This window comes from Strigops habroptila, chromosome 5 (assembly GCF_004027225.2).
Source record: "Strigops habroptila isolate Jane chromosome 5, bStrHab1.2.pri, whole genome shotgun sequence".
Lineage (NCBI taxonomy): Eukaryota > Metazoa > Chordata > Aves > Psittaciformes > Psittacidae > Strigops > Strigops habroptila.
Window position 1 is genome coordinate 3,554,466 of NC_044281.2, and position 24,789 is coordinate 3,579,254.

Sequence of the window (24,789 nt, forward strand, 5' to 3'; positions counted from 1 at the left end):
AGATCTGTTCAGAACATATCTTAGAGAGAACTTCTGTGTGGAAGCAGCTTTCAGAGTGGAGAAAGATGAGGAAACAGGCCCCAGTAGCCTTCCTGGCAGGCCCATCACAGCCCTAGAAAAAACTGATTCTGAAGTGACTCATCATCAGTGGTTGAAAAGACATCCCAAAATCTTTCTACCTGTGAGAAGAGTAATATTTTCTCCTCCACAGCATTGCCTAAAAGACAAATCCTTACTGAATTTTATCAGCATAATGATCCTGGTTGTTGGTGGTCCATACTGGACTAGTAGCATGTCTGTTGGTCCTGCGATTACGTGGGTAAAATGAATGTTTCACAGTCTTTCTTGAAGAAAACCTCAGGATGCCTGGGTGTCTATTCCCTCCTCATTGCAGTGAGGATGTGAATCCCAAATCTCTGCCAGGTATACAGCTGAACTACAGACTACTTGGCATCCTGCCCGAGGACTAACTGAAACACCTCCTGCCTGAGAGGAGATGCCTCCTCCTGGGGTCACTGTCCTTCACTGGCTGTAGGCATCCATCAGGTCTGTAATCTCACCTAGTGCTAATCTCCAGCCAGCAGGTGCCCACGTTGGGCAGTGTAGATGTGGAATTGCAAGTGGCCTTTCCAAAATGGTGCTTTGGCATCTACCCCTCCCCAAAGCCTTCTCTCAGGATCGGATTGACTTGGCACAGAGGCCTCCATGCTGTGGGCCAGATGGGCTTGGCATGGTAATCCCATAATAATAAATGCGAGGGTTGCTTGTTTTGCCTTCGTGACTGCATGCTGTATGTGAGGGGAGTGCAGTGAGCAAGGATAAGGTGTCCTTCAATAGACTTGTCTGATAGAAAAAGGGATTTGGGAGGCTGTGTGTGGAAGTGCTTCACAGAGCATGGTTCTCCTGGAAAACTGTACAGGCAAAGCACTGGGCAGTGAGAGAGGTTTTACCTATTGAAAAGTTGCTCCAGGGATGTCTTACCATGGTCACAGAGCAACTGCAGTACAGAATTGTGTGGACAGTTAAGAGATGTAATCCAGTCTGGGACATTATCTGCCCATCTCTCCTTTGTTTTGTTTCTTTTTTCTGTTGGCTTCTTTGTGGTCCAGCTTCAGAGTAGAATTGAGAAGCTTTCCAGCTCTATTTATTAGCCTTTCTTTACACATTGTTTATTCAGCAGCAGTATGGCTAAAGGTACTGCACGTTTAGGGTGGATATCCAAAGTGTCTTAAGAAATACGAAAGATCAAAGATGTCAGTTTCCTCTTTTAAAGTAATAATTTTGAATATTGGGTGTTATTTCAGCTGTAATGCTCTGTATAAACCGGGGATGATTCTAGAAACTTTGCTGTGCTTTCCTATTAGAGCCATGGCTCACTGTGTTTGATCTTGGTAAAAACTCAAACCTATATTAAGAGATTGAAAGTCTTAGTGCCATTTGAAGCTAAGTAGACTTGTTTTTGGAAGGTAAAGCAAGTGTTATATGTTGGCATTATGATGGTAAAATCCTTCATTTTAGAAGGATATCCAGGAAGGGGAAAAAGTGTCTTATTTTATTGGATTCTTTTTTCCAATGCATAGCAACCATGATTGCAGGTGGCATTGATTGTTTTTCTTTTAGCACCTTCTATGAAGAGACCAAAGCCTGAGTATTGGTCACAGAAGCTGAACTAAGCTAATTCCTTATATTAATAGCATATCTGGGGCACAGCTCCCCTATATCCTGCCTGCATTTATTGTGGTCGTAGGTTAAGGTAAGTGTTCAGTGACAACGAATTGACTCTATAGACACACACCAGGGTAGGCTTTGAGCTAGCAATTCCCATTCACATCTCAGGAATGTAGGAGGTGCTTCTGTGAAAACACCTGCTCACTAGAAGGCAAAAGAAAGCCAATTGTTACTGGGAAGAGAGAAGAGCACAAAACTAAGAATGCTGTTACGTACGTCCGTGGCTCACCTGCACCTCGGGTATTTGTTCTGACCTCACACGGAACAGCAGAGCTAGAAGAGGTGCAAGTTATAGAACTGATCAGGCCAAAACAAAGGTCATCAACTGTGTGGAATTGCATATGTGCAAGCACTACGTAGCTGGGCTACGACTACTCAGCCTGGAAAAGAGACATCTAAAGAGGGCTGTAGTAAATGTCTGTAAAGCCTTGACCAGTGTCAGAGATGTGAGGAGAGGAAGGGATATGCTGGCTTTCAAAGGTAGCAGTCATCAACTGAAATGACTGGGGTAGCATTCAAAGGTGAAGGAGTTAAGCAGTGACAGGTTGTCAAGTGAAAAGACACCACTGTGCTTGTGCACAGGAGGTGCCTGAGCCACCAGCTTCTGGGAGTTAGGAGTGTGTTAGGGACAGCCTTCCAGTATCTGAAGGGAGCTACAAGGATGCTGGAGAGGGACTCTTCATCAGGGACTGTAGCAATAGGACAAGGGGTGATGGGTTCAAACTGAAACAGGGGAAGTTCAGGTTAGATATAAGGAAGAAGTTCTTCCCTGTGAGGGTGGTGAGGCGCTGGCACAGGGTGCCCAGAGAAGCTGTGGCTGCCCCATCCCTGGCAGTGTTCAAGGCCAGGTTGGACAAGAGCCTTGGGCGACATGGTCTAGTGTGAGGCATCCCTGCCTGTGGCAGGAGGTTGGAACTAGATGATCTTAAGGTCCTTTCCAACACAGACCTTTCTATGGTTGCATGATTCTGCGATTCGATGTTATTGCGTCTGTTTGCTAATACACTGCCTGAGCATCAGACAGGAAAGGTGGTATTGGAGGATTTCCTCAGAGCTGGTGTGCCTGATTCTATGGGTTTATATTTTGCTTTATGGCACGTTAGCCTGGGTAGAGCAGTTAATAGCCTAACCGTTTTGTCTCCAGCATCTGTCTCCGTGCCGGCAGCAGCTGCATCCCGTTTAAGCTACCAACATATCCCTAATTGCACTGTAGCTGCAAGTTGGGTTGCTGTGCCTTGACCGCGCTCTTCTTGGGCTCAGCCACTAGATGCCCCTGTTCCACAAGCAAGAAGCCGGAGGAGCCCTGCTCTGCTTGCCATCCAGGGAAGGCAGCTGTGTCCCACTCAGTGCGGCCGTGTGGCTGGCTTCTGCGGTGAGTAAGGAGCAGAGATCAGTGGTTCTGAGCATCAGGCCAGAACTCTTTGGGGAAACGCACGTAGCAATCCTCTGTGACATTCTGCCATTTCTTTTCTTTATGTCCCATAGGATATCTACCCCAATGCAATGGGAATCCATCCTTTCTTAGCAAATGAAAGAGAGAGGTTGGAGAGCAGGCCTGATTGAGGACATCAGTAAGGGCTATATGTGGGCAGGAGCAACAAAAAACAGATAGGAAACTGCTGAGATCTGGATTAAGCACTGTTTTTGTGATGAGGTCATCTGGAAGACAGTAGGGTTTGTTGAGACTTTGATACACTTTGATCCCTCGACAAGACTGACATCAAGTCAGATTCCTTTTGTTTTGCTTCAGTGACTAAAGCAGTCTGCATAGGGCACTTGCATCCTTAATGCTGGCTTTAAAGTTCAGCATGAGGACTGGATGTGACCGCCTGTGAAAACATGATGTGGGTACAGCTGATTGCTCACCCTGACTCTGTATTTGACATCTGTCTGCCCCTGCTTTCACCTTTGCCTGTCTACAGGACGAGCAATGCACAAGCATGCCTATTGACTTGTTTGCTTAGTGATGTGAGCAGTTTGGAGTGGCAGTGACCAGGGACTTTGTGATGCTGAGCAATAAAATAAAGCTGTAGAGGTGGTCTAAGGACTCTGAGGGGCACTGAAAGAACCCTGTTGTTTCATTTCGTACCCTATGAAGGTAACTTTTATGCTGCCTTTGTAGTGGACTCTGCTATTGCTCAGAATGTGTTAATGGGTTTTTGCAGGGAAACTTGGGTGTCATGTTTTTAAAGGACCTTCAGTCTTGAGTGTCTTGAGTACCACCAGCACTTAGGACACCCAGGCATCATTGCAAGGTCTGTTCTGAACTGGCAGTGCTTTGGCACCTGTGCCAGTATCTTGATACTCATTCTTTACATCCACCTTTAAGGTAATACATTTGTCCTGGTTAGGAAATATGTGCCATCAGGTCCCAGGTTTGCCGTTCTGGGGTTTCAGGTACCTGCTGTTTCTTGGAGCACCCATCACTCTCTGCAGCTCTCTGAAGATCACTGCCTCTGGATTCCCCATTGAGATCACTCACTTTGACTCCTGTTCACTGCCCCTGCGAGGCTTGTGGCTGACTTGTGTTTCTGTGGCTCTTCCCACAGAGGGAGAAGGGCTGGTGGCTGGCTCTGAGGAGGGACTTCTTCAGAGCTTCTCATCACCTTCAGGGAAACCAGGTAGGGATCGGTCCATTTTATATTCTTCAGTATGAGGGTGCTGAGGCGCTGGCACAGGGTGCCCAGAGAAGCTGTGGCTGCCCCATCCCTGGCAGTGTTCAAGGCCAGGTTGGACACAGGGGCTTGGAGCAACTTGCTCTAGTGGAAGGTGTCCCTGCCCATGGCAGGGGGTTGGAACTAGAGGAGCTTTAAGGTCTCTTCCAACACAAACCATTCTATGATTCTTTGATACCTGCCCCCTATAAATATGTAATGCCACCTAATCAACCTAATTTCCTATAGGTTTCTGTCTCCTGTTTAATATTCCAGAGGCTATTAAGCTGTGAACCTCTGTTGAACTCTTTCTCTCATGGTTCAGATGTTCAGAATGGCCCTTTGCAAACAATTCCAGTGCCTGGTATGCCCCAAATGCAGCTGGGTGCTTCTTGGAGTGAAGCTGAGCACTGTTTCATGCCTCAAATGTGTCCATAACTCTACATGCTTTCATTTTCCCTACAAAAATCAAGCTGCTGTGCTGAGGCTTTTGGAGGGAGGGCTTGTCCCAGCTGGTGCAGGGCCAGCACAGCTGCCTGTCACTCAGCCACAGGCCATGCTTCAGTGCCAGGAGACAGCAGTACGCTTTCTTCTCCAGAGAGTGACATCTCTTGGTGGGTGGCTGCCTGGAACACAGGAACAGAGCTTGCTGTGTGTGCCACAGAGTTCCTTGCTCTCCTTGTCTTTTATGTATTTTGCCATGGTTTTGTTTTCAGAAAGGCTTTATAAAGCTTAGCTGTTAAGGACTGAAAATATTTTGCAAATTCATGACGTTGCTCAAGGCAAAGGGGCAGTTTCCTCACTACATTCTCAACCCTGTGGCTTCCCGCCGTGCAAAGATAATGTTTCATCTTAGTTCACTTTCTTGTGACTTCTCTCAAGATGCAGATGAAAGGAAAGGAAATTAATTGCTCAGAGGACAAGTGTACATGTTATACTGAAGGTATTCTTCCATTAGGATTCTGTTCTGCAATTACCTCATTTCTTATTTCTCATTTTTCCATTCAAGGAGTTTTCAAACCAGCGTACAATGGAAACAAGAAGAAACCTTTTGCGCAAGGAGGGAGCTGTCCCAGAGTAAGGGTTTCGGATCTGGGGGTGCAGATGTTTGGCACTGAAAATGTTTGCCACTCTCCAGGTTATCATGTGCTCATGATCTCATGTGCTAGATCAGTTGATGTGCTTCACAGAGAGCATGGTCAGGCATTGGAACAGGCTGCCCAGGGCAGTGCTGGAGTCACCGTCCCTGCAAGTGTTCACACCCCGTGTAGCCGAGGCCCTCAGTGCCATGGGTTAGTGGTGGCCTTGGCAGTGCTGGGGAGCGGTTGGACTTGATGAGCTTAAAGGTCTTTTCCAACCTGCTTGATTCTATGACCCTATGATTCTATTGCTTCCAGTTTTAATGACAAAAGAGATATTGACAAGGCCCTTGCAGGCAGGTCTGTCTGAGGGGTAGGAGACAAGACAAATTCCTTCATTTGGTCAGCAGCAGTGCTGTGCTCAAGTCATGAAGTTCATGAACTTCTGTTTTGGCCTTGTCTTGTGCTGAATGGATCGTGAATGCAGGCTTGTCTGTGAAGGACTGTGTACACTTATGGTAAATGGCACAGATATGGCTTTAATGCCTATATACTCTTCAGTGGAGCAATATGGAAGTGTCCCATCTGTATTGTCCCACTATTTTAGGCACATGGAAGGTAGGAAAAGGGTGTGCCTAACACCCTTTGTGATATGTGGTCAGTTTGAAAGCTGATGACTGTCAAAACATAAAGATTTTCTTATTTTGACTGGATGATTTTTAGGGTTTGTTTTTTACTTGCTCTTTGGAGAAGCCTAAATGGGCTGTACTGTGACTTTTCTTTCTCTTGTTACAGGAGCAGGAGCCCTTCCTGCCTCTCCCTCCCAGTTATTGAACCTTCTCGTGCCTGTGAAATCACAGTCCATCTGTTGTAGGAAGCTGATGGGAGGATGGTGGTAAACAGACAACTGGAAGCATTCACAGCATACCAGCACTGCTGTTCTCTCTGCTGGATTGCACAGGTAAATATATTTGGGTCAGAAGTCTGATGGAAAAAGGTGTATTTTGCCAGGATGAGGTGTTGTAGTAAGAGTGAGGAGACGAGGAGGGCTAGGGCAAAGCCAGACATTTGTATGGGTAAAGGTTTTGAGCTTCCTGTGAATCAGCAGAATAAAAAGTTGGAGACTTTTCCAAAGTCATGGCTTGAGACCAATTCCTTGTGCTGTGCATGCTGGAAATCAGACCCATGCTGCCCAAAATGAGCCTCTAAATTCTTCAAAGCATGCTCCTGAGTGTGCCACAGCTGCAGGTGGATTGCCAGGGGCGGAAGGAAAGCAGAGAGAGAATTAGGTTGTCTGGAAAGATAAAATGTGGTTGCAGAAGTGCATGACTGGCTTGACTCCCTGTCTGAAGAGGAAAGAGTGACACTTGTGCAAGGCACTCTTTGCAGATGATGTCCCTAACATCATTTCCATCCGCACTGCCTACCAGCTGATGGACTCTTTCCACTGTATCATTTCTAAACGCTGTGTGCTCAGGTCAAACGGTGCTTTCTGTTTCTGTGACTTCTTGTTGCTCAGAGGCACTGCATGAGGTTCGGACAGTGGCAGGTTGTATCCCAGTTATCCATGGACCTTCTGCATTGCTGGAAGCACTGCTGAGCTCCTCCTTCACAAAGCTGTCTCTTGATAAGCTTTCTCACTCCTAGGAGCCTGGTTTAGAGAACTCAGTTTTATTCTTTGCTGCACCAGCCATGCTGTGACACTTCAGATGCTAATACTGCAAATAGCCACCTCTTCCCTTGCTTCTGCTTTCATGTATCAGCTTTGGTGGTCCTGTTCTGTAGCCTGAGAGTCTCCTGTGCAATAAGAGATGACCCCACTTCTAGACAGTTGAGATGGAGCTTGTGCTTGTAAGAAGCCTGTGTGGCAGGGAGTGAATGCAGTAACATACAGTTGTTTAGACAAAGCAGCACTTCAATACACTTTTGTTCCATATTTGAACAACCTTGGGCTAAGTTTGAGCCAGAGACACACACAACATGTCAGCTTCCCATGGATGATGACAGCCAGTGATCTTGGATGCCTCACTGTATGGATACCTGCTATTTAAGTGCTTCCAGTTCTGAGGGGTCTGTATTTTTCAAGCCTTATTTCCTCCCTCATGTTAAAAATGACAAACTGAAGCTCTTCTTGACCATGTGGCCCATATGAGCCACCTCCTGATTTTTGCTGTGTTCTCCAAAGCACATGCTGTTGTTGAGACCTCTGTGATCAGGGTAATGAAATGAAAACTTCCCAGTTTTACTTAGCTCGCATGGAATTTCATCAGTTTAATGCAATTTCATTGCACTGGATGTGGTAGTTTATGATTGCTTTGGTTATAATGGATTGTAACATGATGGAATCCATAGGAAGTGGAAATAAATGAATAGAATTTGTACTGCTCTCCTTTAAAATTTGCTTGCTCATTTTACTAAAACCTGGTAATACTTTAACCACATCTGTTCATGAAGTCAACTGTCTGAACACTAAAGCCTATGTTTAGTGTTTTCTTTCCATGGGTTGGTTAATTTAAACCCTGCTGAACACTGGTAGGTGTCAGGGTGAAATGAGTGATGGGAGCAGTACAATACAGAGTATCTTCATGGGAAGGGCAGCTTAACTTCCCTCAAAGACTGCAGCAGTGGTGCCACTCATTTCTGCCAGGGTTGTGTGTGATAAAAGCCCCTGCTCCAAAGCACAGACTCTCTTTAAGCCAGCTGGTCTTTGAGGGCAGGAGCCTATTTCTGTGGGTTTTGCTAAAGGAAATGCTAGTGTGAAGAGCTGTGTTTGTTGAAGTACAGCAATGTGTATTGCTGGGCATAAAACTTTATCAATGGGCTCTAATCCCCATGAATCATGACCTAGTCTTATAATTATCTTTCTTTGCTATTATAAGAATACTAGCTGAACAGACAGTGTTGGAGTTCCAGGGTTAAAGTCCTGAACACTTAACCTGACAGCATCAATTACTTCTTCAAACATCTTTGCTTTCCTGCCCTGAAATGTTTTTCAGTCAGTCAAAATCATGTCCCTTCTCCCACTTCCCAATTAAATGACTTTGCAGATCCATATAGCAAGAACTTGCTGTGCTGTTTGAAGAGAGATCTCCATCCTCAGGCATGTATCTGCTTAATGCATATCTGTAGGTTCAATCAAATGCTTCCGTGCATAGTACAACAGCCAAAACTTGTGTCTTTTTCTTTTTTTCCCCAGGGTAACCACAGGAAGGGGTGAGGAGAAGAAAAAAGACAAACAAATTTTGCAGATCCTTCCAATCTGGAGCTCCAGGCATGAAGCAACAAGGAAAATGCTGTTTGACCAGGGATGCTGGATATATGGTGAGAGGCCAAGGCCGTGTTAAGTAACTCTTATGAAATGTTAACGCCCCCTCCCACCAAAACCAGGAATATCCAGCACTTAGATTTGTGCTAAAGGGTAAGAAGCTAGGCTGGAGAGAAATGTGATGTATTTCCTTTTCAAAGAGTCAATGTATTTATTCCAGAGGGAAGATTAATTCACTGTTATTCACTTGAAGTTAGGGAAGAAGCTTTGTGTAGAACACTTTTTGTATCTTCTCATATAGAATACTGAAGTTAGAAGGGGCTTGCTGTAAGCATCCAGTCCAACTGCTTGACCACTTCAGGGCTGACCAAGAGTTAAAGCATGGTGTGAAAGGCATTGTCCAAATGCCTCTTACAGGCTGGGGCATTGACCACCTCTCTAGGAAGCCTGTGCAGTGTTTCACCACCCTCTCAGTAAAGAACTGCTTCTTAATGTCAAGTCTGAACCTCCCCTGCTGCAGCTTTGAGCCATTCCCATGCATCCTGTCACTGGATATGACATGTTGTAGTAAAAGAAATGTTAGAGGACATCGTTAGATTATTTCTTGCTCAGGACAAGCTTGATTGAATAAGGCAGGGAGGTTTACTGTACAGAAATCCTGAAGGTACTAGCACATAAGCTAATCATCAGGAATCATCATGCACTCCACCATTGCAGTGGAGCTGCTTTTCTCCTCAAAATGAGCCTAGCTTTAGGCCTGACCCGCTAACGTGCTAGGAACAAGAAGCCTGGTTTTATTTGGGTTGTTTTGTAGTCTGGGAAATGGGTAGAAGTTACTGTGAATCATATTTCAGAGTGCCTGCCTGCGAGGACCTGTTGTTCTAGGAAATACACAGGTCTATAACATGCTTTTCTGATCTGGTGCTTACCTCTTCTGATGGATGCTTTATCTCTGGACACATTTCCTTACTTTCTTTCTTCTGGGTCTCCCTAGTCATAGATCTGAGATCACAGGGTAGTGTGTGATGGGTCTGCCCAAAATCCTCTGTAGGTGTCCGCCAAGAAGGTTGGACCAAATGGTCCGTCCCAGGTCAAAATGTCCATGAAAACAATTTGGTCATAGAAGTTTTGATTTTAGCAAAATTTATTTCACTGGGGGGGTAAAAAGGACTATCAAGTCAAAGAAAAACAACCAAAGTGTCCAGTGAACACAGTATCTATCTGTGCAAATGCCCATCTGCAGGTTTATGTGCATAAATTACCAGCTTAGGGACAGATAGAAAAAGCCTATTTATTTATCATCTAATCAAGAGCAAGTCAATTTTGTTTTCCTTTGCTACAACAAACACACTGGGCTATGATAACCTATCAAATATTCACCCATGACAGGGCTGCCACAGAACGCAGCAAGTGGAACATGAATCCTGAGCAAATGTAGCTAATCTTGCACTGTAAGGTCATGGTATTTTTAAACTGTGTAAAGAATGTGTAGCACGGGGGAGCCAGTGTTTGTGTAGCCCTTTTGATTTGTTTTTATTTCATAAAGCCAGTTTGGCCTTTTTAGTGATCCATGGGAACAAGCCAGTGGAATGCCTCTGGAATCACAAGGGAAAAGGGATGACTCCTAATCCTGGCCCCCATTTGTAAAAATGTCTTCTTAGAAAATGTCAGGGAGTGAGAAATCGTGCTGCCTCCAAACATCTTCCAGTAAATAGAGTTGAGCTCTGGGCCGAAGTCAGACAATGCAGGCTCCTGTCTGAGAGCTCTGAGATTCCTGGCCCCATTCCCCTTGGTTGCATCAGCATGGACAGAAGAGTCGTCTCTGAGGTGTGGTGCTCAGCCGTGGCACTGGGAGCAAACTGCACTTTGTGTGGTCACTGTGACCCCTCGGAGTGCTCTTCTGGCAGCACTCAGTTTTAGCCACCTAAGGGGTTTCTGAAATTGGCCTTTTGGAGTCATGTCAGTCTCTTTTAGTTATTGCAAGGGTTCTCTCTTATTTCTTCCAAGTCAGCTGAACTAAGAGGAGCTGCTAATCCCAGTGGCAATGGAATTTGACCCGTTTTCAAGACATTGATTCTTTTTTTTCTCTTGCTAAAGATAAGGGCCTTATCTTTGTCAAGTTTGGGTGAAGCATGGGCTCTGTATCCCAGACAGCAGCTGAGTGTACCCTGGGCTGCTCAAGCCTTAAGGAAAAGCTTAATCTCCTTAAAAATGGATTTTCTATAACCTGGGAGTAGATATATAACAGTCTTGTTGTCAAGCATTATAGAAACTGTATTGCTCAAAAGGTAGTCTTGATTACTGCTTATACACAAGATTCGGGAAAGAAGGGAGGTGCAAAGATAGGCCATTCAGAATTAGTGAGAAATTTGCCCTTTTTTAAGCTCTCTTTCACGTGGCCTCGGTTTGAGACTTTCAGTTCTTTTCTTACCGTATTTTCTCCTGTTATAAAATGTAACGTCTTCATTAACTTTTCAAACTCTCATAGAAGGTGTGAACTGAAGCTTTCACAGGGCCTCTTGGTTGATGGTTAACCCTTTTGTATCCTGAATCCCTTTGGTACTTGCTACCACCCCAGGACGCTTTGTTTTGAGGTATGTTTCCTTAACTTCCTAAAACTGCATTGGGCATGAGGGTCTGTTTCCACAGCTGAGGATTTGCCTTGCAGAACTCAATTACTATTAGTTGTCAGCCAGACTGAACTAATATTTTTGAAGGAAAGCAAAATTGCATCTCAGTTTGAGTCTGATGCTTTTTGACATTTTAATTAAAGTACTGAAAAGAAAGTCTTCATTTATTTTTATATTTCTTAGCCAAAATTCACTTTTTGGTTTGTGCTTCGACAATGCACAAAAAACAAGGAAAAATTTGATTTAAAAGAGGAAAAATATGTTGCTCTAAAAAACCCAACCAGTTGTTCAAATAACTACTTGGAGTATGTCATAGAATGAGATTTTGAGCAACTCTCTTTAAAACACTTTTTTATACTTCATGCTTGGTTTGGACTCGCAGACAGAAAGTGACATTCAGCCAGAATTAGGAAGACATTTCGAGTTATAGTTACTGTGTTTTTTATCTGAAAGTAAGAATGTATCTTTCTTCAGAGTGGGTTTTTGGCAGCCAAAGACCCATGAGGAGGAAAGGCTGAATTTTGTGCAGTCTCTCAAGCTCTCACCAACCTCAAGTTTGCACCGCTTGTTCAGAGCACATTGTTTTCCATTAATTCCTGTTACTGGCTCAGGGCTCACTTCTGTGAGGTCTCCTTCAGCCAGACATGATGTTTTCAGTGAGCAAGGACTGAAGGGCTGGGATTTAAGTATATGGTCTTGTTGTGCTATTAAAAACAGGTTTCATGCTGGTTTACATATTGATTATTCCCTTGTGCAGGACATGGTTAAGATTTGTTAGGATTCTTGCTATTTCTAGTGCAAAGTGCTATTAGCAGACATGGCAGGCAGAATCTGGCCTTGCAGGAAAAAAGACAAGTATATGAAAAATAAAGGGAAAAGGTGTAAAGACAAGAATTGGTTCTGCTTTTCTGGCTGATTTATATAATCCGATTACAGCTATCAGTATTGTCTTTGGAAGCAGATAAAACTGTCCTTATATTCTTTGATTAGTAGATATAGAGGTTAAAATAAAGAGCATGAAGACATAAAAAGGCAAACATCTGATGCTGTAACTGATCTGATATGAACTTGCCATCATTCTGATGGCTGTGAGGTGATCTTTGCCAGATACTCTCCTTGGCAATTTTGACTCCACCATGTTATTCAATAGGTGCTGTTCTTCAAGAGGAAGGCCTTTGTCAGCAACCCTTGGAACTGAAAAGAGCAGATTTTCCGGCACTCTCTTGCAAAGTAAAATGGTCAGCATAAGGAAGCAGTGGAGTTGTGGATGAGTGCAGAGTGTGCTTCTCTGAGACACCTGAATCTGATGGGTAAAATTGGACCCACTTTAACCATTTGAAGTCTTATGGTTGTGTGCTGTCATGCTTACAAAATAGAGAACAGTTCCTGGTGAAGGCAGCAGGTCTATTTGTAAGGTAAGACACCAGCTGCCCCATCAGGCTGTTGTGTTACTTATTGATAAATGAGGGGGATCACAGAGATTTTCAGGGAATTACAGGAGAAATGCCTGCCACTACCACACAGGCAAATTCATATATAGGTATATATTAAAATATGCAACAAGTGATTTGTTGATTCTTATTTTTTTGTTGTGTTCCTGTAAGTGAGTAGTAATGGGGGGGAAACTGAACTTCTGTAGAAAGCAAGGGTGACTTCTTTCCTCGGAAGCTTGCTCTCAAGGGAAAGCAACTTTCAGGACCCATGGAGTGTGATTTGGCAGGAGAAGTTGCATCGAGGAGCTGGGAGAATGTTACTCATGCAGAGCAACTGTGGAAGGAAGCAGAGAGCAAAAGCCAGGTCCTAGAGGTAGAAAGGATTAGGGACCAGAGAGGACTGGGCGGTTTGTATCTCAGGAAGGCACTGGGTTGAATGGAAAACAAGCTGCAAGCAAGAGCACACCTATAAAGGCACAGTGGGCAGCTAGGAGCAGTCTATTTTTAGTTCCTGTTCTTCTTGCCTTGTCTCTCGGAATTGTTTCCATCCAAAAAATAAATCATCTGAGTTTATGTTCGATCATTCCTGTCACAGTCATGTGAGTTGCTAAGGGTGAATCGAAATGCAGCACCCCAATCTGGAGATCTGCTATGAACCTCTCCCATTAAAATTCAAAATACCCTTTTCCCCAGACCTCCTCTAAAATAGAACAGACTGTATAGAAAAAACCCCACGTGTTCTGGCTGTGGCTTAAATAACAGAATTAAGGAGAGGCAAGGGGCAAGATCTGCACTTGATTCTTATTCCTTTCTCTGTGTACACTCAGGTGAAGATCAGCCTTAGTTTTGGAATTTTTGGCTTGTTGCACTTTGCATCGCAATTACAGTCTTTTCTAAACATTGTGGGTTTTGCTTGAAATGCTTCATTTCATCAGAGATTGGCTCAAAGCAGCAAATCTGAAAGTGCACCTGAGCTTGCTTTCTGTCCTGCAGCAATCCAAGAGGATCAGGTGATAGGGGAAGCCTGGATGCTGTTAGTTCATTCGCATGTGAAAAAGAGAGCTTCAGTTTATTTCCCCCCCTGCATAGAGCATAAAACCTAAATTGTGGTCTCTAAGGTGATGGAGTTTGATAGAGTTGTTAGTAGTGTGCTGTGAACAAAACCTGCTATCTAGCTCAAACGTACCCCTGTATCCACTGCAGCGATCTTGCTTGATAAACTAACACCTGCTTAGAAAACATATGGCAAATCTTAATATTTTTCAGGTACTTCCAAAACTCTTCCTGCAAGTTCCTTGGGAAGCGAGTGGAGCTTGCTTTGAAATGGAAGACAGGTTTCCAAATCACTTTGTGGGCTTTTCTGCTAGCTGTAGGGTGGAGAAGAGCATTTGTCTTGCTCCCTGTGGCAGCAGAGGATTTCTGTTGTGCTGCCACCTTCGACGATTCTGCTTTTCCACTGAATACTTTGGAAATACATTAAATATGTTTTAGTTGGGGCAGGACAGAACCTGCCAGATGGCAGGAGTGATTTCTGAAAGCATCTGAAGGACACTTGAGGGGGGAAAAAACTCCTCTCTGATCTCACAAGAAGGAGAGGCCGAGCAATTCACATGGGCTGCTTGTTACACTGATTCCAATCCAGGGGAGACCTTAGCCTCTGGAGCTCCACTGAGCTGGAGGCAGTTACTTTGGAGTTGCACTATCATGTATCTGGGCCAATATGCCCACAAATTGGCTATGATCTCTTGTCTTTCAAACTTCTCTTTTGGAGTAGCAGTCTTACGGCACCTAAGCAGGGCCACAAGTGCTCTGAGCACTTCTGTTCTGAAGATCAAGTAGTTTGCAGTTTGTTTTCAGCCCCTGAAATGTAGGCACTTAGCTTGCTTTGGATCTCCTGGCCCTGAGGATTTACAAAGCCACAGATCACTGATTTTGTTTGATCTTTACGCTACAGTGGGACTGTGGGATGAATTTAATTTCTGGTGGTTTTTACTTGTAAACGGTAAGAAAAAGCTCCTCATTTTAGTGAGCACTTTGCTTTCCTTGTCCTACTCCCTATCTGTGTCCAATATAGTGTAAATGATTGTGAAACAAAAGGCAGTTTGCCTTTCTCTGAACAGCGATGCCAAGTCTGAGACCATGTTAAGACCATGTTAAGGAAGCCTGAATTGTGAGTAGTTTCCCTTTCACGATTTGAACTGTTCTTACAGTTCACAGAAGAGTGAATCTTCTGCCTTTGCGGCTTTACATTGCTGACTTCTCTGATACGAGTCCTTCTTCTGGAGCCCTGCACAAACTTCCTTTCCTGAAGGAACGATACAACTGCAACTCACGTACTGGCAGGCAAGTTTTAAGCACAGGCAGTGTGGCTGCACCTCCATAAAATCACTGGTTGCTGCTCTCCTTTTTCCAGTCTTCTGTGGTTGGTTCCCTTTTCCTTATTGATTCCCTGCAGCAAGCCAGGAATTCCAAAACTAAGGCTGATCTTCACCTGAGCACATAGAGAGAAGCTGAAAGGAATAAGTGATTCTGCCTCTTCTGGTCTTTGTGTTAAGCAAAGCACATACATAAAATCACAGAAGGCTTGTTTGTGTGTTGACAGGTTTTTGTGAACTGAAGCTTCTCTCAGGAATACCTGGTGTATTTTTCTGGCCTTAGAGTCACCTCTATTTAGCACTCTGGCAGCGAGAGCAATAGGTTGTTTTCTCTTGGGTTTGGCAGAGGGAAGTTCCTCTGTAATGGTGGAGGCTTTGAAAGGAAAGGTGGTTCTTGGACTGGAAAGATAACCTTACTAATCTCAGGAGGTCTGAGGTGGGCTTAATTTGGATAATAAAACATGGACGAGAGAAAGGGAAGGCAGCAGTGTCAAATCTATAGCAGTTGTCAGTGAGGCATCCTTGCTGTGGAGAGGAAAGCATTTTTTGCCTGTTGTTCCCCCGTATAGCATTTTGTCCTTAACATACAGCTGCCACATTAGGTCTGTGTACGTCCTGCAGATCCCTGGCAGACTGAATCCAGTTCATGATGTGGTTATGCAGCTCTTTTCACCTGGCAAAAGATGCTGCTCTGCCAAAAGGCCTGGTCCTTATTCCACTTGCTCCTTGTGTTCGTGAATGGCCTTGTGGTGGAAAGAAAGGGTTGGTTTTTAGCTGGATTTATCTGCCTCCTTGTGTGGCCATGCTGAAACTCAAGTGGTGGACAGAGGATAGCTGGGAATTAGCAGTTAGGGTTCTGAAACTGCCAGCATGGATTGGTTCTGGTTCAAACACATCTATACCCAAAATAACTGCCTGATGTTGGCAGAGAGTAAAACGGAGTGCAGAATTTGCCCTTCAGGATGGCCATAACAAAGGGTAGTGCTTGTAACCTTCCAAATGCTATGTATGACATTGCTGGTGGTATAAAGCTAACCGAATGTGAAATGTGACTTGGAAGAAAGCTGGCTGCTGCACTGCATGTGTGAGTGCGCGTGTGCTTGTATATTCAGATGACCTTTCCAGTACAAGTTATAGATCTTTGCCATCCATTCACTTGTAAGCATGGCTTTGCTCTCTGTATCTTTCTGTACATGCTGTCTCCTGTGTGTATCTCCAACCTGGATCTCTACAGGCTGGACCCAAACAAATAGAGGAGTAGCTAGAAACCCAAACCAAACCCATTTTCGAGTTCCCTGTATTTTGTTGTTGTTTGCAAAAAGTGAAATCTGTGTCTCTCGAGCTCCTATGAATCAGAAAGATTGTCAGGTATTTTCTTGTAGGAAAAACAATAATGTGTTTTCTACACTGCACTCAGGTCACCGGGAAACATTGTGGGCTTGCTTCTCCCAGCTCTGCACGCTTGGAAAGCTCATGTTAAAGCAGTGAGCTCCTCCACACCCAGTCTGTCCTCCCATCTGGCTGTCTCTTTCAATCATCTGGATGCAGGCCTTTCCCATGTGTCTTTCTCATCCAAGTTTCCAATAAGCTGTCCATGTATCAGAGGTTACCCAACCCCACTGCCCTCTCTTCTTTGTCTTACTATGTGCATGACAGTTCAACCTGGTGCTAGAATGAGCCGTGCAGGAAACATTTTTACATGATAGTGGCATCAATTTTGACTCATCTCAAACCATGTGTACAAAGAAGTCCTGATTGTTATTGTCGGTGATTAGAAAAGGTCACCTAAATCCTTTACAACAGTACATGTTCAGCTGCAAAAAAGTTGATACCTCTCTCTTTTGGTTTGTTTTCTTTTTCCTCCCCTTGTCTGAGTGGACTGAAGCTTTGATCCCCTGGGTTTCAAAACAGGCCTCACCACTTTTTGTTCTTGAAGAGTAATGGTAATGTGCATGCTTCTCCCAAAGCTTTTGTCTTTGTTAGATGTTTTCATGTCTGGCTAATGAGGAACACGATTCTTATAGCTTAGGTGTCCTGTTTTCAGAAGTGCTAGTCACAAAGGTCTGTAGTCAATCAAGGGATAGCTCATGGAAAATTTCACCTTATTTCAGCTGTTGTCCGTTGAAATTTTACCAAAAGAGGTTTTTCTCTTGCAGCCATTCATTTTGCCTGGTGATGTGCTTTTCATTTCTTTGGGAAGGAGCAGCAATGGGACCTGTGCTAGGGGCTGGTGGCTGTCTATTCTCCAAACACAGAATAAAAAGATGATAGCTTTCCACAGAATTTGGTCTTCCTGCTTTACTTCCTTTAGGACAAGTATGCTTGCAGCAGTCACAGGCTGTCCCACTAGCTAACGTGCAGACCCCAGATCACACATTGGAGAGCACTCAAAAGCACACTACAAACAGACTTAATTTCCTTAGACCCTGTGCTGTGAGGAGAACAAGTGATGCTGTTGTTGTCTCTTCCTGAAATGTAAAGTGTTAGTTTCAGAGTGAGAACTGTCTTTATTGCTATAGGTGTGATTTCTCCAGCAGGTTTTGCTGTCTTCCAGCTGTCTGGCCTGTGTTGCAACCCCTACAGCAGTGCTCAGAGGCCAGCCTGAAGAACGTGTTGCAAGGGTGTCTAAGCAAGCCCCCCTCTGAGGGGCGGGAGGAGGTGGGGCTGCACCAGAGGCTTTTAATGGCAGAGTAAGTGGGAAGGTGTAGGGCAGCTCTGCACAGTCAGTCCAGAACACCCGCTGTGTCTCTGTCCTCTTCCCATGTGAGCTGCAAGAGTGTGTTGTCTGCACCAAATCTTGAAGAAACACCTACAGGCTTTTGTTTTGTCTTGTTTTCTTTAAACTTTAGCTGCCCATCAGCAACTTTCAAGATGACAAGAATTTTGACAGCTTGCAAAGTGGTGAAGGCTTTGAAAGGCAGATTGGAGTTTTGCAATGTGTCTGCTGATCACCGGAGTTTCTCAAGGACTGCTACGAGGTTGTCAAGCATCAAGGTAACACTAACTGAGCTACTGTGGGTTAATAGATGGGTTTGGCATGCTAAGAGATAGCTTGCTGCAGATAACAGGGCTTGCCTGAACCAAAGCAGGTTTGTCTGAACCCTGAGCAAGGGAATTGCTTGGCTAGATGGTTCTATTAGCTAAGCAAACACACTTTTTGTGTAGTCTGGAATGGAAGTTATAGGGTAAATTGCACCAAAAGGTGGAAGTTCAGGGTTTCAGTTAATTACTATATGGTATTTTCTTTAGAAACACCCCAGCCTTCTATAGGACTGATAGCTAACAGAGCAGATCTTTCAGTCCATATGAGCATGAATCAGCTACATGTTTAAAAACATGCATCACTTGAAGCATGTGATTCATCCTGTTGGATTCACAAAGGATCCGTTTTCAATGTATTGGAAACTGATGGCTCTGAGATTAATTAGGTAGACAACTCTTTGTGAATGCACCAGTGTATCAGCTCTTGATTTACTGTAGCTGTGGTTATAAGTGTCCTGTGGTAAAAGGCATCTTCCACTGGTAAAGCTTTGTAGGCCATGGTTAGGATTGCTGGTTCAGCTTTTGAGGAGACACAGGATATTTCTGTTAGGCACCTGCAGTAGGCTGGATCTGATGCATTCTTATACTGATGGATTAGCATCTGAAGTTTGGATTTGGCATCTTAAATGACAGAGTGATGGTGTTAGGTACGTGTTTTGTCACTCATTCAAGGACTGCACAGTGATAGACCTACAAGGTCACATCTCATAATTCTGAGGCACCCAATTAAGAAGTTTCATGCTCATGGAAAACTGCTGCCCTACTCTGACGGAGTTAAAAGTACCAGCTGTTCTAGCATCTACCTAATTCTGCACTTGTAAAACTAAAGACTGATGGTTTAAAGCCAATGACACCAATGCAGAAAGTAAGGAGAATGAATACCTGTTAAGAAAGCAATGCCAAGTGAAACTCCAAACCTTATTTTAACCTCAGTCCCAGCAATTGCAAATACACCTGCAGTGGGTCAGAATGAACTGGGCCCTTGTTCTGTTTCAAGGTGTGTGATAGGATCTATTGCAGGGTGGCCAAGACCTGCTGTGCATTTGAAGTGCTAAGTCTGGTGGAGCATCTGTACCTGCACTGGGCTCACTAGATGTGGTGCTAGCCAGCCAGCCCCAGAAGTCTCTTTCTGACATATATTATGTGACAACTTCTGTCTTGGCATTACAGCTGGGGAAAGCTGTTTCCTTATTAGACTTGATTATTTGAGTTCAATACCTACAGGAGTTTGTGCTGTCAGAGTGGATGCTTGTAATGATGGAGACTAAGAAGGCTGATATCTACTGTTTAAGAGTTTAAGAGCCTGTGGCTCTTGAGATCTTGGCTGTAGATTTTTAACACCACTTTTGCCAGGAGCCACATGATTTTATTTGAATTCAGGATCTGGAATACAAAGCCATGAACCTTTCCTGGCCTGGGGATTTTGCTTTAAGACAGTGACTGGCTTGTACACTGTTTTGCCATGGAAGCAGAAGTGCAAGAGACTTTCTAATACATATATGCAAGCAATAAAGCAGCAGGCCTGAGGGCAAATTTAGGGAAGAGGTCCTAAAAAGCCAACCTATTGCATGACTTCGTGTCAAAGTGTGGAAGTGTACTTGTGAGACAAGTGACCAATTAGTGACTTACAGCTGGGTTTAGGGTTCCAGCCATCATTAGAGGTAATAGATATTTGTAAGAAGTTTGGAGATAGAGTGAAATGCAAAGTACTTAAGGTGTGTGGGCTAATGATGGTACAGGTAATGATCCCATTCTCCTATTATTACAGGCTTAAATGAGCTTTAGTTGCCTTTTACTGCTTTTTCTCAGTGGCCTATTTCAGGAAGCATAACAAAATACAATGAAAATGTGTTTCTAACCAACGTGTAAGCTAAGTAAAGTATTAGAGAGCATGAGGGAGAGGGGGTGGTTCTATTAGAGAGCCTAATAATTCTTTTCCCAAGCCTGTTTTCTGTCCAGTTAACTCAGCCTATGTGGGGAAACACAACTTTAGGTGAGCAGTCTGAGATGTGGGGACACACAGGTCTGTATTTCCCTATTGCACCCCATACTTCACCCTCCTGTAAAGGAGAGATGGAGCATCCAGGAGTGAAAGAGGGGCACAGACAGCAGATCATAGAGCCTTACGGGCTCTCTGAAGGGGTGCTTAGCATCACTGGTGTGAGGGTAATCAAGCTGCTTGCTAATTCAGGAATGGGCAGAGAGACTGCAGCTCAAAGCTCCTATCATTTAATGCTCAGCTGAGGCCAATATAGTTAAGTGAGGATGTAAAGAGTAGTACGTGCAATAAATAGGTGGCTTGTAACAGCATAGCTGGCTCAGTAAGGAGAGGTTTGGGAGAGCTATAAAAACCACCAAGAGCAAGCTAAAAACATAGCTAGAAATGAAAAGGAGAGGAGGGAAATTTCCGAGTGTTGGCTTTAGAAACTATTTCAAGTTACTGTGGAAGGGGCTTTCAAATGTATTTTGGGGCAGGTGGAAAGTAACTGAGAAAATGACTCCACTCTTCTCCCTCTGGAGGTGAAAGTGAAGGGGAGGTGTTCCTCCTCTCTGTTCCCTTAGAGACTGGGGGAACTTAGTGAGCTGCTACAGTGGGGGCAAGGAGGGGTGCTCATTTCCTTGGGTGCTCCCTGACTTCTCTGAGGTGCCTCTGTGTTCCCCCTCTGATTTTTGTCACAAATACTTGTGGCATTGGTGTGAACAGCCTTAAGAAGAGGTCAAGTTGTAAGGGCTTTGTCTTTGGGTTGGATGGTGAAGGAACTAATCCAAAGCTTCTCCCTAAAGTTAACATAAGTGTGACTGTTTGCTTTATCCCAAGCTCCATTCTTTAGTCTTTCCCTTTCTTCTTAATTTTAGCCAGAAGCAAATGTGCCAAGAAAAAATTATATGTGTATAAAAGGGTTGGCAAAGGAAGTCTTGGGCGTTAGCAATGTTCAGACAGATTTCCAGCTTGTTGTGGCAGAGTGCTCACAAGAGGAAACATTGTTCTATCAAAGAGAAAAACTCTTCTTTTGTTGCTGATTATTAGTGGAGGTAGCACAGTCCTGGCACTAGCTTTCTACTGAAGGAGAAATCTGGTGGCTTTTGGGTGCTTCTGGCCTTCTGGTATTTTGGCTGTTACATAGCCAGCCAGACCTGTGTGCCAAGAAATGTGGCAGAGGCTATCCTGCTGCATGGAATCATGGCCTGCCTTAGACAGGAGAGGCTTTATTATCTTCTTACTGGAAGGAAATAAACTGGTTTGCACTGAAACCGAGACCCAGCTGTGCCTCTGCTCTGTATCAGCACCCATTCTGCCTTTGGCACTCTGCATACTCACAGTCCTCCAGCAGCCCAGCGTTCCGTGTTTGGTTTGGACTTGCCGAGGTATACTGAGGGAATTATTTGGAGGGGAAAAACTTGACTTCCTTGGCTGGTTGCTTTGTGAAGCAAGTAGAAAAGAGGAGAAATAACCTGTTCACTTTTCAGTATGAGGGTTTATAGCAGACATACTTTAAAAAGTAAATTGTACTGCGGATCTTTTGAGATGTTGCGAGTCTCCATCATCCATCCTGTAGATGGGAAGGGCAGGAAACAAACTGAAACTGAGTTAATCTGGTTTGTTTCATGTTGTTTTGGGGGTTTTTTTGACCTGCTACAGTGTTTACTTCATGTGTGAAGCGCTTTGGTGAAGTGAGACCTGAACTAGTTAACTTTGGAAGCTGCTTTGGCAAAATGCACCAAATCCAGAAATACTGCAGCAACAGCATGACCCTTTCTCTTAGCCATCTCCATCCTCAAAGCTCTTCAAGAGCCCTACAGCCTCCCTGGAGCACAGGGAGCTCTGCTAAAGGTAAAGCTACTGGCATGTGGAGGGACAAATCAGGTTGCAAACCATGTCTCACATTGGGGGTGTGTGTGGAAGAAACATTCCAGTTGAGACTACAACAGGGACTTAGCTGAGAGTACATGGGGGTGCTTCTGAGAAGGCTGGAGACAAAAGGTCCTCACAGAAGCTCTGGGGGGTTTTGTTTATTTCTTCTTGGCTTTGTGAAAGTGAAAATCTCTCCCAGCTAATCCCTGTCTGAGCCAACTGGCCTTCTCTCTAGCCTGTAAATCACTTTCCACATTAAAACAGAAGTGCAAAGGCAAAGTAGGCTGGCAGCTTGGGGAGATGCTAACACCTCCGCTAGAAATCTAAGCAGGAATAATTGCTTCTGGAACGCTCAACAAACAAACCAACCACTTAATTAAGAATAATAAATCAAGTAAGGGAGGGAAACATTTGAACATCTATCCCTTGCAATAGCTGAACTTGCAGGCAGGTTACGGCTGCTCAGGGACAGTCTTCTGTGTTACTTGAACACTTTGTAGGGGCTCTAATAGTACAATGGGGGTTTCTGTTCAACAGAAATGGGTTCTGTGCTAGTCTGGTGTGTAGAAGGGCAGGTGGTCTGTGGTGGGAGGGAAGACATGCAGGTTCATGTCAAGTACTAAAGAGAGAGTAAAGGTCTAGAGGTCACGCTGGTTGCTCTGGATTTTGGCCTTCAGGAGTTCGATGGATCTTAACTTTTCTGGTCATTCCACTTTTGTGGATGTTGCTTCCTGAAGGATTTTTCCAGACTGTGTTTGTAGTTGGGACTATGATTCAGGTGATGACCTTAACTTGTGCCAGCGAGGGGCAGGACTTGCCTGAACTGGAGTTGACATTTGGGTGGGCTCAAACAATGTGGCCTGCAGGGGGAAAGGATCCATCTCCTGAAATCAAGGCTGAGGGAAACCAGTTCTTACAGCCAGTCTCCCATGTCTGCAGCATGGGGTGGCTTTTCAGCAGGCTTCAGGAAGGGCAGAGGTCCTGTCCAAAGCCCGGTCTGGGGCACCCAGCTGGCATCTGTGCTTTGTAATGTTTTAGGTGTGAGGCAGCTTTCTATAATGAGAAGCTTAGTGAAATATGGGAGCTGAGCAAACTGTGAGTTTGATTTGGGCTAAACCTAGGGGACATATTTATAACTGGGGAGGGAGGGGATTTTGGCACTGCTGACTATCCCATCCAATAGTGTGGGAAGGTTCCGAAAGTGATTTCTGAACCTTTTGAGACTGCCTGGAGGTTTGACATTAATGAGGAAAAAATGCAAGGCTAAAAGCATCCCAGATGCACAGAATTCAATTACTTGGCGGTGCAGTTTGATTTTTTAGTATGTTTTTCAGTACATTAGTAATTGATCTGTGCTGTATTTGTAACTACAGAGGAGCTCAAGATGAATGTTTGCCATGATTGTTACAAAATGTTCAGTGCTGGGAATGAAATTTCTCCGTGCTGTGATTGTTCATCTGATTTATGGCTAATGGAAAGTAGTTCTCCTGCTCCTTTCTACAGCAAATTGATCTTGATTCTTCTTTAAATCCCGGTAAGAGGAATTGTTCTGTTAAAAAAACCTGAGATGAAGTTAAATCATGGTGAGAGCTGCTGCCTGGTGGACACGCTTGGTACATCTCCTGTGGGTTTTAGCACTGATGGTCACTCCGTGACTCCAGCTCTGTGCTCAGGAGGCAGCTGCGCTGGAATTCCAGAAGGGGAAGTTTCTCGGGCCCAAAAGGTTCATCCTCCAAGTTCTTTTAAGCCCAGCAATTCACTGGCAAATCTATTTCCAGCTTTGCTTTCTGTCTCCCCCTGTGTGTCACCAGTGATCCTGCTCTCTGAAGGCATCTCCCAGCTCATTCTGTCATTTCTGGTGCACATGTACTTACTACTTTTTTGGTGGAAGCTGGAGTTCCCAGGTGGTTTCCCAACCAATTCCTGGACAGGCTAAGAAATTTTACCTTCAAAATGAGGCAAAAGGGGGGGGTGTTTAGTCTGGTGTGTGCAAAGACACCGAATCTCTTAACAAATCCTACAAAAGTCATTCTCCATGTCCCATTTTCCTCAGCTGTAAAATAGCATTAAACCTGTGAGGGATCCCTCAGTCAGTGTGGGACTCAGTTTGGCTAAAGTCTCTCAAAGAGGTGCAGCTTTATGGGAAGCTTTCCTGTAGGCTGCTTGTTCCATCTCTTCCAGGACAATTATACCTATCTCTGAGGTAACTGAGGCCATAAGTGTCTGTCTGATCCAGAAGTTCCTCTCTCCTGGCATCAGACAGCAGAACAGACGGGGTGTTTTGAGTTTTGCCATCTCATACCAGTCCAACTAAGCATTTTTAGCAGCTTAGCTGTACAGTTGCAACAGAAGTTGAGCACCTCTCAAAGGTCACAGCTGGATGAGAGCCAGCGTGCTCGGCAGCAAGCCTTGAGCAAACACCGAGAGATGATCCTTTCTCTACAGAGTTCTGATACTGGTTAATTGCAAGATGTAATGGGTGGAAGAAATGAACAAAGTGATGCGGAAGGGTGATCCCACAATGACAGCAGCACACACTCTGCTTGCACTGAGGTTTGCCCTCATTAGGAGCACGATGTGTCCTAAGTGTTGGAATGCAAAAGAGCATCAGGAGACTAGTAGAGGAGACTGTATCCTGGCAGCTGGAATAGGAGAGGGGCAGGAATATTTCCTAAGTAAAGCCCGAAAGGCAGGTGTCTTGGGTGTTACCTCTATAAGCATCAAGCCTTT

General features: G+C 44.5%; 1 protein-coding gene across 1 annotated transcript in view; it reads left to right on the top strand.

The window, feature by feature from the left end:
* Positions 1-17,797: 17,797 nt before the first annotated feature.
* CPS1 (carbamoyl-phosphate synthase 1) overlaps positions 17,798-24,789 on the top strand; it is an 88,176-nt gene continuing 81,184 nt past the window's right edge. The window contains exons 1-2 of the mRNA XM_030488560.1: positions 17,798-17,854; positions 18,014-18,158. Of these exons, the coding sequence (XP_030344420.1) occupies positions 17,847-17,854; positions 18,014-18,158 (153 nt within the window). The 5' untranslated portion in view covers positions 17,798-17,846. The remainder of the gene's footprint in view (positions 17,855-18,013; positions 18,159-24,789) is intronic.